The following is a 13,258-nucleotide window of genomic DNA, read 5'->3' as shown; positions in this document are numbered from 1 at the left end:
GTTTCCTTTGGGTTCTCCTGTTTCCCTGGGGTTCTCTTGTTTCTCTTGGGCTTTCCTGTTTCCATTGGGTTCTCCTGTTTCCCTTGGGTTCTCTTGTTTCTCTTGGGTTCTCCTGTTTTCCTTGGGTTCTCCTGTTTCCCTTGGATTCTTCTGTTTCCCTTAAGTTCTCCTGTTTCCTTTGGGTTCTCCTGTTTCTCTTAAGTTCTCCTGTTTCCCTTGGGTTCTCCTGTATCCCTTGGGTTCTCCTGTATCCCTTGGGTTCTCCTGTTTCCCTTGGGTTCTCCTGTTTCCCTTCGGTTCTCTTATTTCCTTTGGATTTTCCTGTTTCCTTTAAGTTCTCCTGTTTCCCTTGGGTTTTTCTGTTTCCCTTGGATTCTCCCGTTTCCCTTGGGTTCTGTTTCCTTTGGATTCTCCTGTTTCCCTTGGGTTCCGTTTCCCTTGAGCTCTTTTTCCCTGGCGTTCTCTAGTAATGATTGCGATATAACAATTTCCTCAAATTTACAATAAACTTATTTAATATTTACACTCCATTTAAATAAAATACCACCAATAAAACAAGAATTATAAACTCAACTCATGTACCAGAAGATAAAAAAAAAAAAATTTCAAAGTATGCAAGATCTAATATTTACTTAATATTTAAACTTTATATAAATAAAAGACAACAAATAAAATATAATATATCTATTTTATAAAAAAGAAGGAAAATCAATCAAAGTGGACAAGATGTGGTACTCGGGTAGAGATGCTTGCAGCTGTGGGATGAGGAGAGCGGTACTCGGCTCAGCCTCACCGGTGTAAACAAACAACATGGTGGCGGCCTTCAGCAGGGTGGCCTCACGCGGGGCTGCCTTCACCCGGGGGCTGCGATACCCCAACAGTGCACTGCTTGTGGTGGTGAAGGTGAGTGTGGTGGTGAAGGTGAGTGTGATGCTGTGGTGGTGTGGTGATGAGATAGTGGTGATAATGTGGTGTTTAGCCGTGATGCTGTGGTGTTACCTAATCGCTCCCTCTGGTGTTGTGTGGTAGGGATGCCTAGTATGGTGTTACTGTGGTAGGGACGGTGTTGTGGTGTTATCGTGGTAGGGACGTGACTAGGGTTAGGTAAGGTGAAGTCCACCATTAACCCACATTTCATAATAACACCAAACAATTAAATATTTTATGTCCCAGGATACGCCATGCTGGACCGCCGCCGCCGCCGCCAGCTACCACAGTCGTTCCTTGGGGCTGCAGGTGGGAGGGAGCATGAGACAAACACACAGCCACCCACTCCTGCGGTCCACTCCTGTCATTACTGTCCGCGCCGTTCTCACTTGTCCTCCCGGCGCGCCAGGTCATCGCCAGTTGAGTTCCTTCAGTGACATCTTCAAAAGTGTGAGTATTTTGCTGATAGTGTGGGTATGGGATGGATAGACAAATAGATAGATAGACAGGTAGATAATGTGGGTATAAGCAGAAAGATTAATAGATAGTGTGGATGACAAGCTTGTTCACAGTGATAGCAAAAATATGTGAACAGTATCTAACCTAACCTCACTTGACCTAACTTACAGCATTCTATTCACAGGCATTCACAGTCAAAGCCTCGTCACAAGACACAGATGTCAGCGCAGGTGTGGACAGTGTTGGTGCGGGTTTGCAGTCTCCTGTGGTGGGTGTGGGTGTGGATGGCAGTGTTGGTGGTGTGGGTGTGGCTGATATCTCCACGTCTGTGCCTCCACCTCCACCTCCTCCGTCACTTCAAGCTGCTTCTGGTGTGTGTGTGTGTGTGTGTGTATTTGTTTGTGTCTGTCTGTCTGTTTGTTCCATTCTGTCAATCTGTCATTTTTTTCTCTTTGTCTATTTCTTCTGGTCATTGTCGTTTTTCTTTGTTTTTCTATTTGTCTGTCTGTCTTTCTTTCTCTGCATGTATCTTTCTATCTGTTCCAGTGTGTCTGTTTATCTGTCTCTCTCTCTGTGTATCTCTGCCCGTCTTTCTGTCCATCAGTTTCTGTGTCCATCACCCTAACATCCTGCCACCCTTACAGAGACAGTGGAGTACATCCCCCTGCCCCCGGTGCCCCCTGATGCAGTGGAAGTGCCCTTGACAGCCTTGGGGGAGCCCACGTTTGCCAGCCTGGGTCTTGGTGGCTGGAGTCCTATTGGGATCATGCAGAATTGTCTAGAATATATACATATTAGTGGCACCCTTCCTTGGTGGGCCACTATTGCTATTGGTGAGTGTGTGTGTGTGTGTGTGTGTGTGTGTGTGTGTGTGTGTGTGTGTGTGTGTGTGTGTGTGTGTGTGTGTGTGTGTGTTACTCTTAGTTTTGCCACTGATCATCTCATCTCTTTTATCTTCACAGCCCTTCACTACACATAACACAATAAAGGAGGCAGCAAAAGATTGGTTGTCTGGCTGGCTTACACTGGGATCCCCTGTACTATTTATGAATACCTCTACTTGCCAGCCTTTCTACTACCACCTGCCTTCCCTCTCTTAGCATCATCATCATCTCAACCCTTCCGTCCTCACCCGTCTCCCCATTACCCATAACCCTCCTATCACCACAGCCTCTAATCTCCTTTCCCCACAGCAACGGTCATCTTGCGTAGCCTCATCTTCCCTCTGGTGGTGGTGTCACAGAGGAACGCTGCCAAGATGAACAACTACATGCCGCAGCTACAGGTCCTGCAAATGAAGATGACAGAGGCCAGAAACAGTGGAGATCAGATTAATGGTACTGTGTGTGTGTGTGTGTGTGTGTGTGTGTGTGTGTGTGTGTTTGTGTGTGTGTGTGTGTGTGCTGGGGTGTTTTTCAATGGTTTTAAGAGTTGATGCATAATAATAATGGTAATATGCTTCAGTAATGACATGTGGTTTTGTCTCTTTGTCAGTTTGCTCGCTCTCTCTCTCTCTCTCTCTCTCTCTCTCTCTCTCTCTCTCTCTCTCTCTCTCTCTCTCTCTCTCTCTCTCTCTCTCTCTCTCTCTCTCTCTCTCTCTCTCTCTCTCTCTCTCTCTCTCTCTCTCTCTCTCTGTTTTTTAGTGATATGGTGTTTTGTCAAGATCTTTGGGGTAGGTTTTTCTTACGGTTTTGTGGATTTTTACGTGTTTTTGTGGTTATATTTGTGTTTTAAATAGTTTTCTCCACCCCTTAATTTAGTTTATTTACTTATTTATTTATTTTATTGATTTATTCAATTTTTTCTTCCTTCCAGCTGCCAGGTACAGTCAAGAGATGGTCATGTTTATGAAGGAGAAGGAATTGAGTCCCCTTCGCAATATTGTCGTGCCTTTTGCTCAGGTTAGTGTCTGTCAGTCAGTCAGTCAGTTAGTCAGTTACTCAACCAGTCACTCACTCAAGCAGTGGGTCAGTCATTCATTCATTTCATCAGTCATTCATTTAGTCACTCAATTAACCAGTCAGTCAGTCAGTTAATTAATCAGTAACTCAATTAACTAGTCAGTCAGTCACTTATTAACAGAGTCACTTCACTGTTCATTCATCCATTTAGTCACTCAATCAACCACTGTGCCCTAACCTAACCTAACTACCCACATATCTCTAACCTAACCTAACCACTCCCTAATCTCTAACCTAACCTAATCTATGCTAACCTAACTTATCCTAATGTAACCTATCCTATCCTAACTAACCTAACCTAACCACCCCCTATCTTTAACCTAACTTAGCCTAACCTATCCAAACTTAACCTAACCTAACTTAACCTAACCTAACCTATCCTAATCTAACCTAATCTAACCTTACCTAACCTAACCTATGACACCCAACAGGCACCAATCTTCATCTCAATGTTCATCGGGCTACGTCGTATGGCCAACCTGCCAGTGGACAGCTTGAGGGAAGGTGGCCTGGCATGGTTCACTGATCTCACCCTGGCTGACCCATACTACCTCCTGCCCATCATTACCTCCTGCACCATGCTGGCCACAATTGAGGTGATCTGACAGTGTGACCCTGTGTGACCTTGTGTAATGTGATCAAAGTTGATTTGATGTGATAATGTTTTGTTTTGTTTTTTCTTTTCCTTTACTAATTTTCTCCTCGCTTGCTAATGTGACTCTGTGTGACCTTGTGTGACTTGTGTAATGTGACCTAACGATTTGATGTGATGTAATGTTTTGTTTTTCTTTTCCTTTCCAAACTTCATCTTCTTTTAGTAATGTGACCTTGCCTAAACCTGTGTGACCTCGTATGACCTTGTGTAATGTGACCTAACTTGATTTGATGTGATGTAATGTTCTGTTTTTTTTCTTTTCCTTTCCTAATTTTACTCTTTCTTACTAATGTGATCCATACTCTCTCCACCTTCACAGCTTGGCACTGACGGGGCACGGCTGAGCTCACAGAACATGCAGGCAATGAAATACGTACTGAGGGCACTTCCCTTCGTTATCTTCCCCTTCACCATGAACTTCCCTGCTGTGAGTAAAGAGAGAGAGAGAGAGAGAGAGAGAGAGGGATGGGTGGTTCGTGATATCTTTATCCAACACTAATACATCTAATTTTCCACCTTTCGGCATTACAACACAAAGGAAAGGGTGAAAGAACACACTTTTCTTTCCTTAAACTACAAATTTCCCTTGCATTCCTTCCCCAGGCCATTTTGTGTTACTGGGTGTCCACAAACCTGTTCTCTCTGGTGCAAGTTGGGTTCCTGCGTGTCCCAGCTGTGAGGGATTACTTCAAGATCGATCCGCTCATCAAACACAAGCCAGAGACACTGCCAAAGAAGAAGGGAGCGGTGGAGGGATTTAAGGAGTGTAGGTGTTGACATGTATGTGTGTATGTGTGAGAGAGAGAGAGAGAGTCAGTCAGCCAGCCAGCCAGCCAGTCAGTCAGTCAGTCAGTCAGTCAGTTAGTTTCATCACAAATCTTGCTGTCAAAAACAAGATTATTTACCCACAAAACCAGTGTAAACTCTACCTCCCTAATGCAAGAGTTCACCAGTATTCACAATCTCTCATCCCTCTCACTGGTAAACTCAGGAACTCCCTGCCTGCTTCTGTATTTCCCCTCCCTGTAACTTGATCTCTCAGGAGTGAGGTTTCAAGACACTTATCCTGCAATTTTGAATAATACCCCTTTATTTTTCCATATTTTAATTGTTTTTATAGCTCTAGGACAGTACAGAACTTATTCCCTTCAAATCTTTCCCTCCTCTTCTATTACAGCCTGGAAAAACATGAAGATTGCAAGGGAGATAGAAGAGAGGCACCGATATGATGAGATGAGGTTCAAGAAGGCCGGCACAGGACCTGTAGTGAGGACTTACAGACACGACCCAACCAAGAAGATCATAAACGTGCAGGCCAAGGTGAAGAAGTGAGGCGAGGGAGAAGGTGCTGGAGACAAGGAAATGTGAAGCAGAACCAAGGATAGGGAGATGTCTTAGAGAGCTGTTAATGGGGAACCAAAGGAGGAAAGGAGATATGGAAGAAAAATAGAGAATAGAAGGTGTTTGAGTGTTCTAAGGGAGGTGCTGAAGGAAACTGAAGGAATGTGATTAAGAGAGGAAATGAAGGAGGGAAGGAATTATGAAGGGAAATTAGAGAATAAGTGTTTGAGTGTTCTAAGGGAGGTACTGAAGGAAAGTGAAGGAGTGTTTAGGAGGGAAAATGAAGAAGGGAAAGAGATGTGAAGGAAAACTAGAGAGAGGGAGAAGTTTCAGTCCACTAATGAAAGGGAAATGAGAAAGATGGAGGCACTGAGAGAAAAACGGAAACTACTGAACTCAGCTGAATGTAACACTGAAAAAAAAAAAAACATTATTTATTATTATTCTTATATCCATCCATTTCCTTCCCCTAAAACAGTGAAGCTAAATTTTGAAGATTTGAAACAAGTCCGCATTTCATCTTGTAAACTAATAAACTCAACTTGGCTCAGAGTAAAAGATTGGATAGAGTTTTCCTTGATATGGTAAGGTTGAGAGGCTCTGGTGGGGTTTGGGTCGGCCACATCAACCACACCCTTAGCACTGTACAGAGAAAGAATGTGTGTGTGTGTGTGTGTGTGTGTGTGTGTGTGTGTGTGTGTGTGTGTGTGTGTGTGGTGCCATATAAATAAGAATTAGAGTTGCCACACTTTTGTTTGTGTATATGTACATTATCTGTGAGAATATTGAAAATAAAAATTTTCAGTTCTTTCACTGCAGTTTTTCATTTTGTTTTTATTCACTGCATCTATCAGTCTCATCTTTTTACTGACTCATCCTCTCTCTCTCTCTCTCTCTCTCTCTCTCTCTCTCTCTCTCTCTCTCTCTCTCTCTCTCTCTCTCTCTCTCTCTCTCTCTCTCTCTCTCTCTCTCTCTTTCATGATACAAAGAATATATTATGACAAAAAACAAATAAACTCTTAATCTAATGAAATATAAAATGCTATTTTCTGATACCCTTCAAATCTTGGTATCTGTAAAAACTTATTTATTTTAGAGAATCACAGAGAAATGTGGAAAAAAGATAATGTGTGTGGTGGTATTAGTCTTGTGGAGCAGTCAGGAGTGTTCCCAGAGAATTTACCTAACTCCCATCCACTTTCCTCCTTTCAAACCAACAGTCAGCTTTACAGGGACTGCCACATGTAGACCTAATGGCTTCCTGCAGCTTCCCTTATGTTCTTATGTCTTGAGGATAACCCACGAGAGGATTACCTGTGATAGTCTTCCCAAAGCCAGGCATGTCTAGAGGTAACATAGAGGCTTGGAGATGCCAGCAGTCACAGCAGCAACTACAAACCTTATTTTCTCATCACTGTCTTGGCAGTGAAATTTTTGGTCTGGTTGTGTGGTTATTCTTTTGTTAGTCACTGTCTTCATCCACATATAATTTAGCAATTCTCAATATGTGGCTGGATATTATAAGCCAACACAAATACAAGGGTTATTAGAACAAACTACTAGAGTCCGATTATAAAGGAACATACAGATTTTTCTCTTATAGCCTCAAAATTTTTGCATATGTAATAATAAACTTAAAATCTGGACAGTTTATAAACATAAATAAAAAGAAAGAATAAAAGTGATATTACAACAGATAAAAAACATGAATTACATCCTTGCTATAAAAAAAAACACATGCCTCATACCTCATACCCTCGAAATTTACACATATGTAATAGTAAACAAAATATGATCATTTAAATTTCGCGGTCCTTCTCCCTTTAAATTACCTGCCTCTCGGTCGCCATGGCAACGGTTGACACCTGGCGGGGAGAGACGAGCAAGAGACTGGCACCCCACATATTGCTGTATTTCCACTAATATGTGCATTGTATAGCGACTTGGTGAGTATGCACTGGTAAATGAATGATTGGGGAAGTGTAAAGATGGCTCCTGCTGTTTGACGTGCTGTTATTAATGAGTTAGGAGGAAAAAGAGAAGTAAGAGAGAGATGGAGGTTGTTGTACCGCTTCACTGTTTGCTGTATTTCACACTCATATTATATTCTTCCATGTCCAGGAGTACTGACAGAAGTACAGTGAAGGAATACCAGAGAGAGAGAGAAGAAAAAAGACGAGATGGGGGAAAGTGTAACTAACATCACAGGAAAACAAATGAGATACTAGTTCTGCATATTATCATTTCTTCACACACACACACACTCACTAGCCCAGCCTTTCATTCCCCCTCGCACTCTCTCATTCCTCTCTCATCTCTCGCTCCTCCAGCCTCTCAGTCACCCCTCGGTTGCTCCCCCCGCCTCTCTGCCACCAACTCTCCGCCAAACACTTCTCTGTTTATCTCCCTAATTCAGTGGGCCAGAGGTATTTAATCAGGGGCATTTAGACAGTGGAGGCAGCTTGGTAGCCTGTGTGTCTCTCATGCAGCAAGTCAATGATGGGATGACAGACTGAGGAGCTGAGGCTGTGAGATGCCCTTCCTGAGGTGACCCTGCTGACGTGACATGGCCCCTGACATCGCCAAGGACTCCCACGACCCTGACCTCAGCAGGTGAGTCGTGGCACAGGGACGGGATGACACAGGAGTGGTAGGCTGGTGTCACACTGGGTTGTGAAACGTATTATGACAAGAAGTAAACGAGATACCACACTAGCCGTGCGGCACCTTACCTCATCACACTTCCCTGCTGCAGGAGGAGGCTGGCGGTTATGAAGGTGGTGGACAAACTGCTGGAGGAGGGGAAGGATCTCGCCTCTTCCCTGCTGGATCCCCGCAGTCCCCACCCCCTTGCAGACTACCAGGCAGGTGAGATGTGGAGCTCATTACCTGTGTGTGTGTGTGTGTGTGTGTGTGTGTGTGTGTGTGTGAATGTGTGTGATTCATCTACAGTAGTCAACCAGCCAGTTGTTTCCCTTACATAGTGACCAAGCTCTGGGTAGGACTGAGACCACACACACACACACACACACACACACACTGCATAGTGTAGTAGTTAGCATGCTTGGTTCACAACCAAGAAGGCCAGAGTTCGAATCCCGGGCGTGGTGAGGCAAATGGGCAAGCCTCTTAATGTGTAGCCCCTGTTCACCTAGCAGCAAGTAGGTACATGATGTAATCCGAGGGGTTGTGACCTCACTGTTCTGTTGTGTGGTGTGTAAGTGGTCTCAGTCCTACACAAAGATCGGTTATTATGAGCTCTGAGCTCTTTCCATAGGGTAATGGCTGGCTGGGTGACCAGCAGACGACCATAGGTGAATCACACACCAGGACAGTGAGGCCACAACCCTTGGCTCACATCACACACCTACTTACTGCCAGATGAACTGTGACTACACACTAAGAGGCTCATCCATCTACCTTGCTGCACCAGGGCCTTCTCACAGTTGTGAGCCAAGTTTACTGACCACTATGTCATGCTGAAATAATAATAAAAATAATAATATTTGGTTTATTAATCTGCAGGCTTACTGTTAAAAACCTATATGTTACATATTAACTTATGTAGTAACATACACACTATATCTCCTCTCCTCTCCTCTTTTCCCCTCCTTTCTCATCTCTTTTCTCATCTCCTTTCCTTATTTTCTTCCCTACTAACACCATCACCACCATTACCACCTCTAGTTAACAAAGTGGTGGACATCCTGGTGTCACTGCGGCCAACCATCCACCACCGCCTGTACTTCAGCCCCACCCTGCAGTACCTTTATGCCTCCCAGCTGGCCCGGCGCTCTGGCTCGGGGGCGGTGAGTGTTCTGTCTGCTGTGTGAGGGAGAGGAGCCATAGGAGAAGAGGAGAGGGGTGAAAAAGACTCAAAAAGACTAGTTGTTGCTCTAAATTATAAAATGGTGATAAGAAATTAAAGTTTTAGAGGTGAGGACAAATGGAGGTGATTAGCTAAGAGAGGAGAGAAAAAGAGGGATATCAAAGGCTAGAGTGAAGGAAAATGGATAAAAAAAAGGCTGTTGGGGAAGAAAAGGCTGATTAAAAGGCTGAAAAAGGAGTAGGAAGATCTGAATTGAACCCCAACCTAACCTAACCTTACCTAACCTTACCTTACCTTACCTTACCTAACCAAACCAAACCTAACCTTACCTTACCTTACCTTACCTTACCTTACCTTACCTTACCTTACCTTACCTAACCTAACCTAACCTAACCTAACCTTACCTTACCTTACCTTACCTTACCTTACCTTACCTAACCTTACCTTACCTAACCTAACCTTACCTTACCTAACCTAACCTAACCTAACCTAACCTAACCTAACCCAACTCAACCTAATCCAACTCAACCCAACCCAACCCAACCCAACCTAACCTAACTTAACCTTACCCAATCCTAACCTAACCTAGCTCCACCTATTCAGGCATCAGGGGAGAGTGTGGAGGCAGTGGAGAGGCAGCTGACGGAGGCACAGAGGGAGAGAGAGGCGGCACTCAGCTCACGAGAGGCACTGGTCACATCCCTGAGTGCCACACTGACCTCCCTTGACTCTCAGGGCTCCCAGGCTGTGCTCAAGTGTAGGTGTGTGTGTGTATGTGTGTGATCCTTTGATCTGTTTGAATTTTTCCCCGCCTTCATCTCTTCTCTTGTTAGATGTGCATGTGTGTGTGTTCCTCAGATCTATTCCCCCAATTTTTAAAACCCTGTTTCCTCATTTCTTCTGTTAAATCAATCACTGTATCCTCTTCACTCCTTCACTCTCACTTAAGACATAAGGCAAGGCTAGAGTGAGAGCATCCTGTGTCCTCTTCACTCTCCTCACTCTCTGACTTTTCTGAAGGCGCGAGGCAAGGAGGGAGTGTGAGGAGGTGCGAGGGCAAAGTGAGGCCAGCCTGGAGCAGCTGCAGGGAGGTCTGGCAGCTAGCAGGCAGGCACAGCAGCAGCAGGCAGAGCGACACAGCCACGATGAGGCACTCATGAGAGAGAGGAGGTGAGGGGGTAAGGGGGCAGCAGGAGGAGAAGAGAGGAGGAGGAGGGGCAGGAGGAATAGAAAGAGGAAGGTTTTATAGATAAGGAGAGGCAGAGGAAGGTTTTATAGATGAGAGAAGGATAGAGTTAGAAGAGGAGGGGGAGGAGGAAGAAAGTTTTATAGATGAGGAGATGAGCAGAGGGAAGAGAAGAAGGAGGTGGTGGAGGAAGAGGTTAGGTTTGCAGGAGGTGGACTAAGGGAGAGCACATCACATGGTACATTGACACCACCAATCATTCCACAATACCACACAATATTAAGTACACCTGAGAAGATCCTAATAATTTCCACTAGAGACCTAAAACCATCACAGGAACCTTGAAAACAATTAAAAAATCCCAGAAAACCTTAAACTATAACTAGAACAATGAAAACCCTGATAACTTCCACTACAGAGAGTTAAACATGGCAAACACCCATTAATATTCAGAATCACAAGCAACATTCACATGTCTGGTCCCTCACCATGGCCTGGTTGCCACACCCAGGCAGCAGCTGGAGAGAGAGATGCAGCAAGTGATCCATAAGTATGATGCCACCATGAGTCGTCTTCAGATAGATCTCGATGGCCTCAGGGACGACCACGCCTCCCTCATGCTGAAGCTGGAACACAAGACAGTATGTGATAGAGTGTTTGCTTATCTTTACTCACTGGCTGTCTCTCTTTCTCTCTCTGTAATTGTGGTATACAGCACCTATTATACATCCTTGCTAATGTCACCTCTTCATTTAATCCATTCTAAATTTATACAATATACATCAATTACTATTATTATTCTGTTACTATATATGATAAAACTATTTTGGTGTAAGTCTAATGCCTAAGCTGTGGTGTAGTAGGGTGGTCCACGAGACTGTCCCTTTCCACCAGGGGCTGACGGGGCTAAGGGTGTGTGTGTGTGTGTGTGTGTGTGTGTGTGTGTGTGTGTGTGTGTGTGTGTGTGTGTGTGTGTGTGTGTGTGTGTGTGTGTGAGTGTGTGTGGTGCCATGTCTGAACCGGCCTGTGTGGGACTGCCAGCCTGGTATAGAGAAAGATGAGATTAATCGTTATTTCTTTGTGCCAGGAAGCGCTGAACATTGTGGAGAAGAGATATTGCTCTATCTTGGAGGAAAAGCAGCGGGCGGAGGAAGAAAGATTGGCAGCCATGCAGGTAATATACTGTCTGTCTGTGTCTGTCATAAATATTCCTCTTTCTTTTCATGTCTTTCAGTTTTGTCACTTTGCTCAAGTTTTGATTTATTTATTTTCTCACTGACAGGCTTCACTCATACCAAGATCTCAGAGTCATGTATTATTCCCTATGTGATTCTTTCTGTTCAGTGTTCTGCCTCACAATCTCACTCTGTCACTCTGCTCTCCTCCCAGGCTGAGTTCCGGCGGGAGCACGCGGCACGCACCATTCAGCGGGCATGGCAGCACTACAAGATGAGGAAGATGCTGAAGAAGGCACAAAGGAAGAGGAAGAAGAAGCCAAAAGACCTGAAGGAAGGCAAAAAATAGAGGTAGAGAGAGAGAGATCATTGAGTTTTCAGTTTATATTCCTGGTGTAGTCTGGTGTAGATGGTTAAGTGGGAAATAGAGGTGTTGATGTGTAAACTCTGAGCAGGAAACGTCTACAGTTCCTGCTTGAGTTGTGTCAAAGGGAGACTGTTTCTGTAGCCAGGAAGTTTGGGACTCACTGGTACAGACACATCCAGCAAGACTCTGTAGGTGGGAATCCTGTCCATCAATTTATTCATATACTAATGGGAAGGCTAACTTGATTCTATAAGATAAGAAAAAAAAAGCAGAATACCAGACTTATTTAAACACTACAAATTAATATATCTGCTGTGTTTTTTTTCTGTCCATTGCATTATAACCAGATATATATTTTTTTATTGTATCTTCTAAGTTGGTGTCTTGTACTAATCTAATTACATACACCGCCCACTATTATGTACCTAAGCACCAAAAATTAATATAACTGATGGGTACTCTTGTGAGTTTTATAACTTTGTACATTTTTCAACTGTAACCTCTAGGAAATATGTAATAACCTTATTTAAGTACATACATAACTCAGTATTATATAAGCTGGAGCTATAAGATCATGGAACCAGTGCAGAGAGAGAGAGGAGGGGGTGGAGGGGCATATAGCCAGGTGTGAATTCTTTTAGTTGATCCCCTTCTGCAAGTCAACCACTGTGCTGCATGTGGAAACTTTTACTGCCACTAAGTCCACCAAGGCTGAGATGAAGCTCCATTTTGCAGCTCCAATTTCCATGTGCTGTACTGTAGCCATGTCATTTCTACTTACCTCATTAAATTTTACATGTATGTATTAATAATCACATTTTTTATTACACAAACTAGTATTGCAAGTTGATGGGGGCTCCTCTATACGTAGAAGTAACATTTTATATATTTATTTTTGTTTTAAGTTTCTTTGCATTTCATTCTTGTATAAATTCCTTCCTTAAGTACCTTCGTTTGTACTTATCTTTGTATTTCATCCTTATATAAATTTCTTCCTCTTTATCTTTTATCTACACCTTGTATTGCTTGTATTGCATCTTTCTTGTTTAAATTCCTTATACTTTACCTTTCATCCATTCATTCCCCTCTGTTAAGGTTCTGTCAGTACACATTGATCAAAATATTTTATTAGAATATAGCACAGATTTATAGTTTTTTTTTTATCATATGATCAATCGTCTTTCACACTCGCGCATATCTGATTTCGTTCTGGTGTGAGGAATAATGTGGGAGTGATGTGGAGTTTCTTAATGTTCTGGCAGAGGTTAAATGTGAGATTATGTTATGGGTATTGCATACACACACACACACACACACACATCTTTACTAATTCTGGTTAATCCTTTTTGCTTCTTCTC

The 13,258-nt window shown here is 43.4% G+C and overlaps 2 protein-coding genes across 3 annotated transcripts; both read left to right on the top strand.

Moving 5' to 3' along the window:
• The first annotated feature begins 736 nt into the window (after positions 1 to 736).
• LOC135094808 (mitochondrial inner membrane protein OXA1L-like) lies at positions 737 to 6,156 on the top strand. Its single transcript, XM_063995208.1, has 10 exons — positions 737 to 903; positions 1,174 to 1,377; positions 1,571 to 1,757; positions 2,031 to 2,219; positions 2,580 to 2,723; positions 3,202 to 3,287; positions 3,779 to 3,943; positions 4,322 to 4,429; positions 4,606 to 4,768; positions 5,180 to 6,156. The coding sequence occupies exons 1-10, from the start codon at positions 811 to 813 to the stop codon at positions 5,332 to 5,334; spliced, it is 1,494 nt and encodes a 497-aa protein (XP_063851278.1). The 5' UTR covers positions 737 to 810; the 3' UTR covers positions 5,335 to 6,156.
• A 1,037-nt stretch (positions 6,157 to 7,193) lies between these two features.
• Positions 7,194 to 12,712, top strand: LOC135094733 (dynein regulatory complex protein 9-like). 2 transcript variants are annotated; one of them, XM_063995067.1, is made up of 9 exons: positions 7,194 to 7,289; positions 7,833 to 7,956; positions 8,099 to 8,211; positions 9,031 to 9,152; positions 9,776 to 9,933; positions 10,193 to 10,342; positions 10,870 to 10,999; positions 11,446 to 11,532; positions 11,748 to 12,712. In XM_063995067.1, the coding sequence occupies exons 2-9, from the start codon at positions 7,910 to 7,912 to the stop codon at positions 11,880 to 11,882; spliced, it is 942 nt and encodes a 313-aa protein (XP_063851137.1). In that variant the 5' UTR covers positions 7,194 to 7,289; positions 7,833 to 7,909; the 3' UTR covers positions 11,883 to 12,712. The 2 variants fall into 2 exon arrangements, with proteins under 2 accessions (XP_063851137.1, XP_063851138.1); XM_063995068.1 differs by lacking the exon at positions 10,193 to 10,342.
• The last annotated feature ends 546 nt before the right edge of the window (positions 12,713 to 13,258 follow it).

Source organism: Scylla paramamosain, chromosome 46, assembly GCF_035594125.1.
Source record: "Scylla paramamosain isolate STU-SP2022 chromosome 46, ASM3559412v1, whole genome shotgun sequence".
Classification (NCBI taxonomy): domain Eukaryota; kingdom Metazoa; phylum Arthropoda; class Malacostraca; order Decapoda; family Portunidae; genus Scylla; species Scylla paramamosain.
Note: the sequence above shows the minus strand (reverse complement) of the source record. Positions and strands in the feature narration are given on the sequence as shown.

What these genes read in the sequence shown, in the direction of transcription:
- LOC135094808 (XM_063995208.1), top strand. Translation starts at nt 811, where the DNA reads ATGGTGGCGGCCTTCAGCAGGGTGGCCTCACGCGGGGCTGCCTTCACC. An exon ending in CACTGCTTGTGGTGGTGAAG is followed by an intron (nt 904 to 1,173) that starts GTGAGTGTGGTG and finishes TTTATGTCCCAG; the next exon opens with GATACGCCATGCTGGACCGC. An exon ending in CAGTGGAGATCAGATTAATG is followed by an intron (nt 2,724 to 3,201) that starts GTACTGTGTGTG and finishes TCTTCCTTCCAG; the next exon opens with CTGCCAGGTACAGTCAAGAG.
- LOC135094733 (XM_063995067.1), top strand. Translation starts at nt 7,910, where the DNA reads ATGGCCCCTGACATCGCCAAGGACTCCCACGACCCTGACCTCAGCAG. An exon ending in GGCGCTCTGGCTCGGGGGCG is followed by an intron (nt 9,153 to 9,775) that starts GTGAGTGTTCTG and finishes CCACCTATTCAG; the next exon opens with GCATCAGGGGAGAGTGTGGA. An exon ending in CAGGCTGTGCTCAAGTGTAG is followed by an intron (nt 9,934 to 10,192) that starts GTGTGTGTGTGT and finishes ACTTTTCTGAAG; the next exon opens with GCGCGAGGCAAGGAGGGAGT.